The sequence below is a fragment of the Cotesia glomerata genome, linkage group LG5 (genome assembly GCF_020080835.1).
Source record: "Cotesia glomerata isolate CgM1 linkage group LG5, MPM_Cglom_v2.3, whole genome shotgun sequence".
In the NCBI taxonomy this organism is placed as follows: Eukaryota; Metazoa; Arthropoda; class Insecta; order Hymenoptera; family Braconidae; genus Cotesia; species Cotesia glomerata.
This window is the reverse complement of record NC_058162.1, coordinates 7,381,882-7,398,623: the sequence shown is the minus strand read 5'-3', so window position 1 is coordinate 7,398,623 and position 16,742 is coordinate 7,381,882. Positions and strand designations below refer to the sequence as shown.

At 34.9% G+C, this 16,742-nt stretch overlaps 2 protein-coding genes across 4 annotated transcripts in view; both read left to right on the top strand.

The window, feature by feature from the left end:
• The window catches only part of LOC123265477 (CCR4-NOT transcription complex subunit 6-like), a 602,565-nt gene that overhangs the window by 471,923 nt on the left and 113,900 nt on the right, over positions 1-16,742 (top strand). The window lies entirely within an intron of this gene.
• On the top strand, positions 3,067-4,773 carry LOC123265480. The gene is made up of 2 exons (XM_044729272.1): positions 3,067-3,907; positions 4,634-4,773. The coding sequence occupies exon 1, from the start codon at positions 3,320-3,322 to the stop codon at positions 3,902-3,904; it is 585 nt and encodes a 194-aa protein (XP_044585207.1). The 5' UTR covers positions 3,067-3,319; the 3' UTR covers positions 3,905-3,907; positions 4,634-4,773.

Genomic DNA, 16,742 nt, shown 5'->3' with positions numbered 1-16,742 from the left:
CCAAAGATTTCATACTAACTTTATCATCTCTCTTTACCGTTACGTGTGAAAGATGCAATTTCAAAAATTAATTACTCAAAAACCGTTGGTCAATTGATCTGAAATTTTGGTAGTGAATTATTAATATATTTATCTTTCAATAAAAAAAAATTTCATAATTTTCTGTTGAAATGCCTATCACGCTACAACTACCTTAATTAACAGTGCCACAATCAGTATCAACTCAACTTACTAAGTATTTATCGTTATTAAATGATATATTTAATAATTTAATAATTTATATAGTTAATTCTTCATAATTGGTTTTATAAAATATGTTATTATTTCCAAAAATAAAAAATTTGTTGAATTATTTTTCTTTGGTTTGAATAAAAAAATATTATTCGATAATTATTCTGTCAAGTAAGCCAAAAACACCTTTTTTACCACTTAGGATCAAAAAGGTACTTTTTTTATCACTTTAGATCAAAAGAGTACTTTTTTTTTATCACTTTGGATCAAAAGGGTACTTTTTTAGAAATTCGGATCAAAAGGGCACTTTTTCTAAATTCAACTAATAACAACATTGAGAATTATAAAGTTTTTTTCATAAAAATTAAATTACGCCTTTATCACCACGAGCAATATGCATGAGAATAAAAAAAAATTGATAAAAAAATTTATAGTTTAAAGTAAACAGTTTTTTACTTGTATTGAAAAAAACTAAAAAATAAAAAGATACCCTTTTGAAAATCAGCTTCTCATTTGTCCTAATTAAACATTTTTCCTCTCCATAATTTTATTTTCTTTATTTTACAGCTACATTTTTTGAGTATGTTAAAACAAAAGTGAAATTTTCTATTAGTATGTTTATAAAAATAAAAATTTCTAGATCAAAAAGGCTCTTTCTTCAGACCCGAGACGACTTATTTAATCAAATAAATTTATTATCCTATCAAGAAAGCATCAAAACAGATTAACCGGGTGATCACAAACAGAGCACACACCTGGCTGATCAGCGTAACTTAGAACAAGGCAAAAGACACCTATCAGGATCCATAATAATCAGAGTTATCAGTTATCACGGTTTGGTGTGAGTTCCGTCCTCGGTTTCTCGAGCCAGCAGCTCAAGTTTCAGAAGTGAGCCCGCTACCGTCTATCCAAATTAGTTTCCCGAGAAATCAACGAGTGTCTGGTGAAGTGTCTGCTAAAACTGCTTCGTTACCGATGACAAACTGGGCCAAGTCGGATCAAGTTTGTTAGCTGGTAAATCCGTAGGATAGTGTTGAGAGTAGTACATCTACATAGTACATACTATATCCTATATAGTACACTCGGTGTATCCGGGTGCTCCTAGTTAGCATACAGACACTTTTGAGCTCAAGCGCAGAGTACGCTACTGAAGCATCTCTTGCTCTTGTTCTGGTTCTCTTTGCGTGGCTGGCTGTAGTTATATTATACATATAGAGTGGATCGAAGAATGTATTACATGGCAGACGGAATGGAACCCAAGGGCTCTGGCGGTACAGACAAAGAGGAGCCGCAAAAACTACAAACTCGACCTCCTGCCACGATCTTGGAAAACCAGTCATGGGACGGGTCTCCCTTCGCACTGGGTAGTATATAATAGTGTGCAGTATACCAGCATGTTCCTCATGAAAGCCAGAGCAATTACTTATTTAAACGGACACTTGCCCCATTAAACATTTCACATACGCCGGTACGTCCGTGGATTAGCTTGTCAGTTATTTATACGTCACTGTCATGCATTACAGAATCGTGTTCACGTATAAGCTACATGTGTTCATGTGTACGAGTGACAGTCTATGAATCTTATAACTCCCAGGCCTCATCAAGCCAATTATTTACTCTACCTGGTTGAGCTTTTAAGTTTTCAGTTTTGACTTTTACCGCTCGCTTGAGTTGCTTTAATATTAATCTTAGGCTTAATGGCCGATTTTAGTTAGACCTTTTGTTTGGAATAAGATAAAATTTTGGTCAAAAATTACCGCGGACAGTAATCGTCGAAAATTCTGGAATTCATTATCTAATTTCGATTTTTTTGAATATTATTTAGAAATACAATTCAAGAAAATATTGAAAAATACCATTTATTTTTACTGTAATGTACAGCTAAAAATTAATTAAAAAAAAAAGTTAATAAGATTAATAATTATTTTTTCCTATTTAAAATACAATGTTTTTACTGAAACTACTAAAAAATTTACCGGAGTCTCCAGTAATAGTCAATCAAAGCCACGATACTATCCAACGACTTTGAGGCGGTGCTGCAAACGCTGAAGACACACACGACCGGACGTTCAGCTGGAAATAGCTAAGACGGCTTCCTAGGACCTCAAAACGTAGAGATTTGATGAAAACTCGCATTCTCAAAATCGGACCGAAATCTATAACTATAACTTACTATAACTATAAAATCTATAACTTACTACTTTTTAAAATTTTTAATTTTTAAAGCTAGAAGTTAAAAATTAATTAATCATTTAATATTAATAATATAAAATCTAGTTTTTCAAAAATATAAAACCTATGGAATTTATAATAATACTAGCTGTTACTCGCCCGCTCCACTGGGCACTTTATAGAATTGCATTTTTAGAACTAGACTTGAAATTTAATTAGAGTATTGTTTTGACTTGCACAGATTCCCAATTCTAACGAATTAGCATGCACCTTTTATCCATGTAATTATTCTAGCTAATATTCATTGTAACTTTCAATGTGCAATCATTATAATATTCCCGTGTCTATCTTACAAAAATGAATAATAATTGATATGAAAAAAAAATTTGTAATGAGCATTGGAAGTTTCAGTTAAAGAAATCGCAGGTCTCATAAGTGAAAAAATCTGCCTAGTATATAAACATAATCAATACACTGAAAAAAAAAGTATGTGTCTCACACTTATAAATTTCAGTGATATTACAATACTTGGTATTGCGAATATACTTAATTTAAACAATATTTGAGTCTCAACGCAATATTTTTAAGCGCTACACTAAAACTCGTTTAAGGGGGGAAATACGTGTAGAGGCTTGAAAAAATTCAAAATTTTTTTTTTTCATAAATCGCTTGTAAAACTATTGAAAAATATACAGTTAAAATTTCAGGTCAAAATTATTATTCGTTCAAAAGTTACAAGCGATTTAGTAAGTGCGCTCGGTACAGCGCCCGAGAACATAATTACCTGAACGGAGCGGTCGGTTAGGGTCGAGTAGGTAGTCATTCATATACTTCCAAGTTGACAGAAGTTTTAATAAAAAAATTAAGCACTTACTATGGACTAGCAATTAGGAGAAATGTAAATAGCGTTGAAGACATGAAAAATGAGATATTGGCAACTTATTTCCATATGATATCAACAGATGATAATCCACAACATGACAAATGTCCAAAGGGTGTAGATAGCTGGTGTAAGTGGAACGAAGCTAAAGCTCTGGGGACAGAACCTCCAAAACATCCGACACCTTTGCATCCTGACGTTCAAAAAGCGATTTTTCCAATTTATCAGGATTTATCCCGGGTAGATTTATTGGAGAGATGTTTAGGAGGCCATACTCAAAATGCTAATGAAAGTTTTAATTCAACTATTTGGCGTATGGCCCCTAAACATTTGCATAGTGGTTTAAAAACTATTGAAATTGCTGCATACTTGGCTGCTTGCTTATTCAATGAAGGCAGTTCAAGTATTTTATTAGTCATGAACGAGTTAGGTCTCATCGTTGGGAACAATAGCTTCAATCACGCACAACAATCCGACAGTCAGCGCGTAACCCGTCAGAATCGACGCAGCTCCTTGGACAGTAAAGAAGCCCGAAAAGCACGAAAAGAAAAGCTACAAGCTCAAAATGAAGCATATGAAGCTGAAGAAGGCTTACAATATGGTGCTGGAATAGCTGATTAATTGGTAAGTTGTTTCAATTCGTTTAATACAACTTTATATTAACCTTTTGGCACCGTGGCTTTATTTACCAGTAACAATTTATCGAAACAAAAATTTTTCATAAAAATTTATCATACAAAAATTTCTCACATGCAAAAATTCTCACTCAAAAATTTCTTGATTAAAAAATTCTCACAGAGCAAATAATTATCATTTAAAAGTTTCTCAAATATTTTATTTTCACTTTATCATTAAAAATTCATAATTAAATAAATATTAATTTTAATAATAATTAATAATACCAAATAAATTTTGACAATGAGAAATATTGCCTTTGTGAAAATATCGAACAAGAAATTATTGCTGATAATTTATGTCGCGAGAAATTATTGCATGAGAAAAAGAGACGGTCACCTTAACTTTTTCATCACTTATTTTTAAACGCGTTTTTCTCGAAACTAGTTTTTCGAACTAGTGTACACTCTAGCTTAAAAAGTTTTTAACCAATTATCTTCAAATTTAGTATATTATTTCTTTACATAATTGTGCTGAATATGAACCTCAATCAGAAGCAATTTTTTCATTTTAACTAATTTTTTTATACTAAACAATAAACAAAAAGGTAAAAAAACATGACTTACTTTCACAGCCGTCAAAAAAATGAAAATTTTTTTTTTTTTTCTCTAAAATGAGGTTCATATAGAAGATACATGTCTAAAAAAAGTTATAATTTTGATGCATTGATTTCAGATAAAAATTATGGCCTCCATGATGTACACCAGTTGCGAAGTCGGACGACAACCTACGAGATGTATCAGCTGATATCTTTACTACTTTTTAAGTTTTATTCTTGTAAATGTAAATTTTTACTCTTCAATATATGTATAAAATAACCCAAAAGTTTGAATAAATAATATTAATTTTTTCTACCTTTAAATAATTGATTAAAATCTGCTCGAAAACGGCCATCTACACGTATTTCCCCCCTTAAGTTATACACTTAAACTGACTTTGAGCGCCACCGCAAAACTCATAACCACAATACACTCAAATATGTTAATTTTTTTTATTTTTTATTGATTTATATATTTAATTTTTTTAATTTTATTAATTAAAAAATAATGATTAAAACACTAATGTTAGGATGTTACAATTATTGTAATAAAGGTTAACCTCGGTTGACAATGTGTTCAAATTTTAAAATATTATAAAATGACATATTATTTTATAATATATTAATTTTACATATTATAAAATGACATATTATTTTATAATATATTAATTTTACATATTATAAAATGACATATATGTGATAGGAGGATTAATTCCACTTAGTTAATTTATTTTTCATCCACGGATAATATATATAATTTATATATAAATATTTTTTTATGCTCTTAAAAACGATGTTTAGGTTAAAGGTACAAACACGGTATATAAACACGGGGAAAAAAGAAGCGAAGTACGTGCTGAGTCTTACGCGGGAACTTTTTTTACTATACACGAAAAAAAAATTTCGTTCTGGTAACTTAACTGTAGAGTTACCACAACTATACACAGTTTACTATTCGTTGTAGAGTTACAGTAACATAATGTTATTTAGTTCTGATAACTCAATGTTGTTGAGCTCTCAGAGCTCTACGGGATTGTTCTCAGAGCCAAACGGTATAGTTGGGAGCGCTCTACGTTGCGCAGTAGTGGAGTGCGCTGACATATTTCATAACCTTCTCAAATGACAAATAGAATTATTTTGTTACTCATCCATATTATTAAAAATATATGAGGACAATTAAGTTTCCAGTTTATTTATTTAAGGAAATAGGTTTTTTTTTTGTCAAATTGAATTTCGTTAGAACAGTTTAGTATTTGTGGTTTTTCAAGGTTCATTTGCAGTGACTGTTAATTTAATTTATTAGTTGAATATATTGTGATAAGTAATGTTATCGGAATACATTCAAAAGACCCCATTTAACACAAAATAAAATTTGTTTTAGTTTATTTATCTTTTCTAGTGCATATACGGTAGTGATTTTATGTCCAATATTTATTAATATAATCAAGAAAATAAGATAAGTTCTATTATGATTTTATTTCTATTATAATACTATTCTTATTTGTCATATACAATTATTGTTGGCAATATAAATTCGTTCTGTCGCATTTATTTATTAAATTATCAATGCTAAATCGTAAAAAAAATTATTAAACGACTGCCAAAAATTTGTTATAGTCTCAGAACGATCCTGTAGAGTTGTGAGAGGTAAATAACGTTTAGCTATCAGAGCTCAACGATGTAGATTTGCAGGAGCCAAACGGTATTGTTACCATAAGAAAACGTTAACCTACTGGAACTTTTTACAACTAACTAACTACTATAGAGTTCCTATAGCAAAATTTTTTTCTCCGTGTACTCTCTGAACTTGCAATAGTATCGTATGGAAAATATGTCACTCACTTAAACAGAGTATTGCGATAATACTTAAACTTTTTTATATCATATTCGCAATACCAATTCATTAAAAAAGAGTATACCTATAGGACTTGAACTTTTTTTTCAGTGTAGAATTAAAAAATTTATTTTAAACAAATGACAATCGAATAGAATAAATTTAGTAACAATAAAAATTCATTATTTTTAAGTAAAAAAAATATAGGTTCTGGATAAGCAATCGCCATCATATCATATACTAAAACCTTCTCCGAAACACGTTACATCTTATGGTATAAGTATTATTCCAATTGGTTCAGTAGTTTTCGCAGTATAGCCAGACAAAAAAACCGGCTCTCCATTTATTAGTATAGATTCTATTGATAACACTATGTCCAATAATATTTATATTCTATGTATGCGGTAGCTAAAATTCATTTTATGGTCGAATCTGGTAAATTTTACTGACATAAGTATTGTTGTTACTAATAAATAGTAAAGCAGCGCCCTAACCTCCAACTTTTATAAAACAGTCCGGTAATTTTTCTCATGAATTTAACAGTAAATTTTACAGATAATTTCTTTCCGTGTAAAAAACACAAAAAAAAAAAATTTTTAACTGTACACATAGATTGATATAAATAGTTCTAGCAAAAACGTGAGTTAAAGAAGTAGCTAGACTAGAATAAAGAGAGCAGTTGAAGTTAAAGATGTAAGTTGTCGAAGGAAATGTGCAGCAATACAGCAAATAGACTTTGAAGAAGTAGAAGCAAGAGCGAAGGCAAGAGCAAGCAGGCAGTGCCATTAATAATTAGACACCCGTGTGGCCGGTGACTGGCTATTCAAGATGTCCAACCCGGGTGTATTTATTACCGTGTAATGATTATTTATTAAATAAAACCCATCAACAATTTAGCGAACTAATTCGTCCGGGTTGAGGCTCAATGAAAGTTGAAAACCGTGGGCAGAAGTTTTATTAGAGGCTTTAGAGGAAGATTAAAAAGCACGATGATTCCAAGCTTGGTGATATTAAGTCAATATAATATATAAATAATGATTAGTCATTTGTAATGTTTATTTATCAGGAATTGCCAAGGATTATTATTAAATGACGGAGATAATGAAGTAAGAGGGATTACGGAGGTTTGCGTAACTTTGTAATGAATCTTCAACGAAGCGATGGTGTAAGAAATATTAACTATTAACTATAAACTATTAACCATTATGTAACCGGTACATAATTTACACTAAGCTTATTGCTCGGGCTTGAGTTATTATGTTACAAATAGCCGTGGCTAAACCGTTTATTAATTGTGGGTAAATCCTTGACACTGCCGAGAGATAATTGTCTGGGTAGAAAGAAGAAATAGCACTCAAGAGCAAGGCTCTGTTTGCTTTTTGTTCAGCAATCTGTCTAATGACAAATCCAGATACGGTATTTAGATACTTTCAGGAAGTTCTCTGTTAACAGACGAACTCTGGGAATGCTTACGAGTGGAATTGACGGTTAAAATTATATAATTCTATCAAATGTAATTTACAAAGGGTTTTAAATAATTTTTATGAAATTATCATTGCAAATGAAATTTTCTACATTTGGCCTGATCTGAAAATTGACCTGATATGGTATATTATACGCCCATGTGTAATTTTTTGACTATAAATGGTGTTAAAAATCTCCGCTAGTTGACGTTCGTTCGCTAAATTGTCTCCTTACAAGAAAGTTCATTTTAATATATTAAGTTATAAAATAAAAAAAAATTTTTTTACTATTGTCAGAAGCTTATCTGTTATTAGTTTTTAGTTTACTACTACTACTACTGCTCCAATTTTTTTTCAGTATGTGTTTATTGACCTACAGATTTTTCATAGTTTTTTTTTTCCATTTTTATTTAAGTAATTTTTCTTATTGCACGAAATCAATTACAACAAAACCGTATTATCCATAACTGTTAACAAAATTCATTCAATATAGTTGTCTTCTAGGACCATAACAATACCATTTTATCATTCTCGGCATCAAGAGACAAGGTCTCTCCTCCGTGAGATTCTTACCAGTCCTAGATATCATTACTTTAATCTTAAGCACCCATCCAAGTGCATGATATCTAAGCGACAATGTATTTTCATATTCGCTTGATATTACTACACATTTAAGACGACATCATTATGCAAGATCGGAGATCTCTGGGTAAGTTTCATTCGGTATCAAAAGCATTATATTAAACTCGCTCTTAATACTCTATATATTCCATGTTCTATATCCACCCACCATCCCCGGAATCGGAAACCCAGACAATTGTCGAACTTCACTAGTGTCACGTCTTTAATTAGTGAAATTCATCATAGCATAGCGTACCAGCTGGATGTCGTTTCACACATTGAAAATTAAACATTAGTATAAGTTTAATATGACAAGCTTAAAATACTGCAAGTCGACACCTTTTACTTCTCCGCGCCAATAATAAGGATTAATTCAAATTGTCACGCTAAATCCTTTGGGAGAGAAAGATCTTGTGTGCGTGTGACCCAGTGTAACGTGAGAAATACTCGCCCTTGTTAGACCGCCGGTAATCATTTTACCTCGTGGTTTACCTCTATCTTCCCCAGCGTCTCGTTACTATGGTACGTGACGTGTCGCAGAGTGCCAACTCGCCAAGAAATATTTTCCGGGGAAAATTAGAGACCGGGTAGTGCTCTACACCAACTCTTAGCAGTGGTGAGGGGGGGGGGTAGCGGAGAAAAAAATGTACTACAGCCAGATTATCATTAATCTTTTTTCAAACAACTAGCACTGGAAAAAATCTTTAGTCAAAATAACATAAGTTGTGGTTCCAAATTATTATATTATCATACAGGGAAAGAACAAAATGACACTGCATGTCCTGTCATATTATACTCAGTGATATCTGTGGTAAAAATAATTCAGAAAATAGCAGATATACTCCAGATTATTCTAAATTATTTTTGGATTATACTCCGTGTAATCTCCGATTTAATCGAGTGATTTTCCTGGTTATACCGCGTAAGATTACACGGGATATAATCCGAAAAAATATCTCGTATAATTTGAATTATACTCGGTAGAAATTTTGATTATACCCACGATAACTCTGGCATAATAATTGGTATTGCACAAAAATAAAAATTAAAAAATGAAATATTAGCAATAAAAAACTCAAGCGTGACTATGAACAGGTTAGATCTTATTGTCACAAGTATAAACGTGAAAATATATGTCTTGTACACTATTTTTACATATCTTGTAATTGTAATAATTATAACGGCAAAAAGAATATTTTTACATAGCAAAAAATATAAATAGTCACACACTAATAATTCACTGATTATATTTTATTAATGTTCAATATGCTGATTGACTATAACTCACAAATTGTAAACAGCACTTTACGCGCAGGCGCTAGAAAAAAAAATGGCGGAGTCATCGTGGGCATAATCCAAATTTCGACCGAGTATAATTCAATTTACACGAGATAATTTTTCGGATTATATCCCGTGTAATCTAACGCGATATAACCAGAAAAATTACTCGATTAAATCGGAGATTACACGAAGTATAACCCAAAAATAATTTAGTATGATTTGGAGTATATTTGCTATTTTCTGAAATTTTTAACTTCCCGCTAAGAAAATTGAAAACTTTCAAAAATCGGGAAGTTATTGTTTTCACCCCGTTTTTCGAAAATCGAGTTTTCATCAGATCTCGACGTTTTGAGGTCCTAGGAAGCTTCCCTGACTATTCCCGCGAGGGTGTCACTATGTCTCTGTATGTTTGTGTGTGTCTGTATGTCTGTATGTATGTGTGTGTGTGTGTGTGTGTGTGTGTGTGTGTGTGTGTGTGTGTGTGAGTGTGTGTGTTTTTTTTTAAGGGGGGGGGGAATCCTTTTTACGGATTCTAGGCATAGCTGTTTGGCCTGGATATGTGGCGACTCGACGCAGTGTCATACTAAAACTCGACGCTAGCGCCCCTACCCACTAAACCTTAAACCCCTTTTCCTCTTTCCCCTAATCCCTCAGGAAAACCGCCGTCAGGCATTACTTCGTGATGCGTGTGTGTGTGTGTGTGTTTTTTTTTTTTTTTAACTTAGGGGGGGGGAATCCCTTTTACGGATTCCAGGCATAGCTGTTCGGCCTGGATATGTGGCGACTCGACGCAGCGTCATACTAAAACTTGACGCTAACGCCCCTACCCACTAAACCCTAAACCCCTTTTCTTCTTTCCTCTAATCCCTCATGGAAACCGCCGTCAGGCATTACTTCATGAGGGGAGGATCTAGCTACTGCTATTCCTTCTGGTGGCTAAGGTGTTATTTTTCCTTCCTTCTAGTTTCTGTCATTTGCCCTTTTTCTTTCAATGGAACGCAGCTCTGTAAGCACTTCGGTGGTAAACGTGCTTGTGGCGTTCCAGGCAGCTTCGGATGACAGCATTTCTTCTACTATTGACTCTGGTGTGATTTTCTTGTTCAGGATCTTCTCTAACTCATCACGCTGTGGGTTAAAACGAGGGCACTCAAAGAAAACGTGCTCCGCATTTTCAGCAACTCTTGGGCAAGACGGACACTCTGGGGAATTATCGTGCTTAAAGCGATGAAGGTACTCCCGGAAACAGCCGTGTTCTGACAACATCTGGGTCAGATAGTAGTTGGCCTCGCCGTGATTCCGGTTAAGCCAAACGTCAATCCTTGGTATAAGTCGATGAGTCCATCTTCCCTTCTCCGCAGCATCCCATAGTTGTTGCCATCTTGCTATACTATGTTGTCGCTCTTCAGTTCTCAGTTCTTCAGCGCTCAGTGTAGATGACCTCTTTCGGTGGTATAGGTTCCGTCTTTCCTCAGCTAGGACTCTAAGAGGCAGAGTTCCAGAAATGACGCACACTGCCTCCTCGGATATTGTGCGGAAGGCGCTTGCAACCCTCAGTGCACTTAATCGGTAGACCGGTCCGGCTTTCCTCCATGATTCTTGGGTCTCCAGCGCGTCTGCCCAAACGAATATTCCATATGTGAGCACTGATGTGACTACTGACGACAGCAATAGTCTCCTGCTCTGCTTTGGGCCTCCAACATTCGGCATCAGTCTTGATAGACTAGTTACCACCGCTGATGCTTTAGCACTTACGTGTTCGACCTGTTGCTTAAAGTTCAGTCGGGCATTCAGCGTCACCCCCAGATATCGGATAAATGGTTGCGATGCGATCTCCTGCTCGCCGACATTCAGCTTGATGTTTTCTACGATCTTTCTGCTGGTGATGAGCATAGCTTCAGTTTTGTGCTTGGCTAACTCCAACTTCATCATCTCCATCCATAGGTTAATCCGGCTAAATGTGATATCGGAAGCCAGATTGATCTCTTCCAAGTGTTTCGCGACAATCACTACCGCTACATCATCGGCATATGCAACAAGTTTCACCTCTGATGGTAATGCAACTCTCAGGAGACAGGTGGAATGTCTTCTCGATTTACTGGCAATGAAGAATAGCCGAACTTACTTTGTCGAGGAAACAGCGTAGAAACTATTCTTTCCAGGAGCTGTGGACACGTAGGTGATGGCATTGGCTGGCGCTTCAGGTGGGTCATGACCACCCTATACGGTCTGCCCCATGGGTCCTTTTCTACCTCATCGACGAGTTCCTTCCAACAGCGTCTTTTGCTATCTTTGATGGCCTTGTTCAGTTCTCGACGGGCCTTTTTGTATTCTGCGACCAGCTCCGCAGAGTTAGGTCGTCGGTGGCCACGCTGTGATAATCTTCTCTTTTTGTGACAGGCTGTGCGAAGGACGTTAATCTGATCATTCCACCAGTGCACCGATGGTCTTTTATTGATGCCACGCTTACGGGGCATGCAGGTGTCGCACGCCTGGGCAATTCTCGTCATTAAGTCCTTCGTCTTCTCTACAGCATTTCCTGTGATGATGGTCGAGTCACTGTCTAAGGCTACTACCAAAGCTTCCGAGTCAAAGTCTTTCACTTTCCATCCGGCTGCATTAGTTTGTCTAGTTGCTCTTTGAGGGTTCCGGCCAGCCGATATTTCCCAAAGTTTTTCACTGTGGTCACTGGTGGTGTAGGTGTTTAAGACTTCCCAAGAATAGTTTCCTTTCAATAAGCTGCTGCTGACGAATGTGAGGTCTATTATCGAACTAGCCTCTCCCTTGGTATATGTTGGTGTCTCACCGATGTTGAGAAGGACCACGTCCAGTGAGGCCATTGCTTCACGTAGTGCCTTGCCTCGCGCATTAGTCTGCTTGCTGCCCCAGTCTACCGCCCAGGAATTGAAGTCCCCTGCTATAGCTACTGGATAGTATTGCTTTGCGTCTTCGGTCAGTCGATCCAGGAAGTCAGTAAAGTCGGCAATGGAAAGGCTAGGTGGTGCATAGCAACTATAAAAACAGATGCCGTTAATAGACGCTGCTACAAAGCCGATGCTATCATTGCTCACTATGCTCTGGAAGGGAAGTTTGCCACAGGACCAGATGACAGCCTTGGTGGTGCTGTCAGTTTCCCAAGCTTGGTTATTCAGGTGTCTGTATGGCTCTGCTATTATTACTAAATCAAGCTCTAATTCACGCACGGTCTGCACGAGCAGGTCATGCGCGGCCTCACAGTGATTGAGGTTAAGCTGTAATATCCTCATGTTTGCTTGGTTGTCATTCTCTGGAGTGCCTCTTTGTATACCGGGCACTTGTATGTGCCCGCGTAATGGGCAGCGTTCTCTGCGCTCTTATTTTCCGCGCATAATATACACTTCGCTGGGTTTTTACAGTCCGCAATCTTGTGTCCTTCTTGGCCGCATCTGATGCATAGCTTGGATCGATCTGTCTTGCTTCTGCACTGGGATCCGTGGTGCCCGAAATGCCAGCATTTGTAACATTGGGTAGGTTTCCTCGTAGCTCTAATTCGGCAGTTGATCCAGCCAATTCGGATTTTACCGCTTCCTTCTAATATCTTCTGAGCTGCTGCAGCCAGTGTGTGTGTGTGTGTGTGTGTGTGTGTGTGTGTGTGTGTGTGTGTGTGTGTGTGTGTGTGTGTAAGTATGTAAACCTCTTATAACTTTTGAACGGTTAAACCGATTTCATCGCGGTTGGTGCCATTCGAAAGAGCTTGGGCAAACTTAGATTTTGAATACAATTTGGACTGATTCGGACCGATGGATTTCGAAAAATCTAAAAAAAACTGTAAAAAAAAATTTTTTCAAAAGTGGTTTTTTTGGAATAACTTTTAAACGGCTTAATTAATCAACTCCAAAAACTAATCAACTCTTAACATCAAAAAACCACGTTGATTACCGCTAATCCGATCAAAATCGGTTGATTCGTTCGAGAGATATCGTACAGGAAAGAAAACCCAAAAAAGTGTTTTTTCGAAATTACTCCGAAATTTCTAGTTTGACCAATTGAAACTTAAAAATTCTTTATGAGGCTTAAAAAACTGCGTAAAATGCCACCAACCGCGTACAAATCGGTTCATTCATTCAAAAGTTATTGCGGTTTGAAAATTCAAAAAATAGTGCTCTATGAAACTTTTATCAGACTTTTGAGCTCAAAGAGCTCAAAAGCATAGAAAAGGTATCTTTTTGAGCTTGGAGAGCTCAAAACAACACATAGATTGTATTTTTGAGCTCAGAAATTTCGTACGTGCAATTTTAAGCGCCCAGGTATTAACGGAATTAGCGGGAAGTTGCAGGGATGGCCTTTAGGGTCAACCGTTTTCCTAATTTTTTTTCACCACAGATATCACTGTAAGGATATGAGTAAGGTCTCTTGTTATCTCAATAAAATCTTTTCCATGAGTGTAATTATCAACTATTTTTTCGTACATAGTGCCTTTATTCACTAAGCAAAAGGTTTCCTCCTAAAATGCGCTCACTTATTTTCACTGATCCAATTTCTCGGGAATAAACGTGATCAAATGGGTAACGGTACCAAACACGATCCTAGGATGCTTTCAAATAATATCAAGATCAGATATCATGATCAGTTACTCTAATTGATTGCTCTCAGAAGAAGAGGTCTAGAAGTGTTTCAAATTAAATAACAACAACAGGAACATCAATAGTTAGCTCTGGTATTAACAAGAAAAATATAATCTCGATCGCACATGTGGACATTTAGCTTAACAACCAGTCGTGTTGATACTGGCTAAATTTTATCCTGAGGTGATTCGAGCTGGCTCTATTCCAGAAATAATCAATGCAGACGAAATCCCGGCATTAAATGCTAGGGACACGTCCTAACGAGCTGGCAATCCTGGAGCTGAGGGACCAGCAAAAAACGACCCTAGTTGTAGTGAATGTCTACGGCATGACACAAAGTGATAGCACAGAAATAGAACAACCTTTCGTGAGCATCAACGTGCAAAGTATTGTATGTTATACTGTAGATTGCTTCACCACACAGATCCAGAGCTGTCAGATACGCCAGAGCAACATCCGGCGTACGTGATACGAGGGCGTGATTAAAAGGAGGTGCCTGGTTGATTGCAATCAACTGACTACCTATTATGCTGTATATCAGTTGGTCATATTGGCTCATGACATTATTACCGCGGTTTCTTTCAATCTATTTAAATTGCTATTTTTTAAGGTGAAACCTAACCAGGATAGAAATCCTAGGATCACCCTGCTATTAATTCTCAGCATGGTTGCTTTTAATCAGAGCAATTATCGAGTTAACGAGCTCGTTAGTTCGTTTTGTTCGGAAGAAATTCACTAAGGAGGAAATCATGCAGGTTTTGATATGCCAGAACTGAGGATTCAAAGGTGTGAGGTCATCAGTCTGGTTTAGTTCTAAAAAGTCGGAGGAAGAAGGGTGTAATGATAGTATACGATTAATATTTTGGTGTTTTTAGTAGATTTCGTGAAATTCAGTTATTGCATTTGTACTTATGACAAAAGTTTTAAAAGAAATTACTATTTTCTAACAGCTTATTGAGTTTGTTCTAAAAATTCATTCTGTTCAAAAATTTATTAAGGGGGTATTCTGGTCTAGAAGCATGAAATTTCAATAATTTTTAAAGTATCGTAAAAAAATGTCAATCAATATTTTTACCATCTATTTTTTATGTTATTCATTAACATTATAATAATACAGAAAAAAATAAAAAAAAAGTTGAAAGTTCAAAAAATTAGCAGCTGATGAAATGGGGGGGTCTCAAAAAATTAACACGTGACGATACCCACGATTCCAACCCTCTTAGCAATCGGAAACAAAAAAATAAAAAAGATTATTAATCTAGAGTAATGTCGCTATGATTTGAATTACGGTCATCCCCAAATTCCAATTTTTACTATTTTTAAAAAATTCGAAAGTCAAAAAAAGTGGTAAAAAAAATGTTTTTTTTTTTTTTTCAGGCAGTCGCCATTTTGTAAAAAAATTTTTTTTCAACTTTTCCGTAGTTCCAACCATAGCGACATTACTCGAGATTAATAATTTTTTTTTATTTTTTTATTTCCGATTGCTGGAAAGTTGAAATCGTAGGTATCATCATGTGCCAATTTTTTGAGACCCTCCCACTTCATCAGCTGCTAATTTTTTGAATATTCAACTTTTTTCATTTATTTCTTATATTCTTATAATGTTAATAAAAAACATAAAAAAATGGATGGTAAAAATATTGATTGCCTTTTTTTTACAACACTTTAAAAATTACACTGAGAGAAAAGTGCATATTTAACTGAATCATAACATCACAATTATGAAAATATAGTTTTCTGATTTTTTTTTTTTTTTTTGTAGTTACTCAAACTATGCATTAGTTTAAGTAACTATTGATAAATAGTTATATCGACTATATTTTAATAAATATGTTTTCGTTATCGTGTTAAACAAAAAGTTATTAGGTGATTGAAAAGTTTTTACGGACAACGTCTCAGATAGCTAAACTAGAAGAGCCCTTAGTGCGTAACCAAAAGATCCGAGTTAGATTCCCGGTTCGAGCTATCCGAATTATTTTTTCTATTTTCTAATTTAAAGTTTATCAAGATGGCTATTAAGCTGATATTTAATTGAAAATAGTTTAAGTAACTATTTATTGGGGTTCAATATAATAAATAATGTTAGGTACAAGAACTGCAATTAAATAGTGGTGATACTATTTAACTAGATTTTCCTAGTTCATTTGACCATATTTTTCTCTCAGTGTACATGAATTTCATGCTTCTAGGCCAGAATACCCTCTTAATATATACTATTAATGTAAATAATTTTCATGGGGGCAATTGACATGGATGTAAGAGAAAAATTAGTTAAACTAAAACCGAATGACAGATGACTTTCTTAGACAATGTTGGCATTTTTGAATAGTACCATTTTCTTTGTTTAAACATTAAAATTCTAAATAATTAGATTGTAATTAATGTAACGAAATCAACTTTATTAAAATAAATCATAGTACTTATGTGATTATAAAATTTTTATATA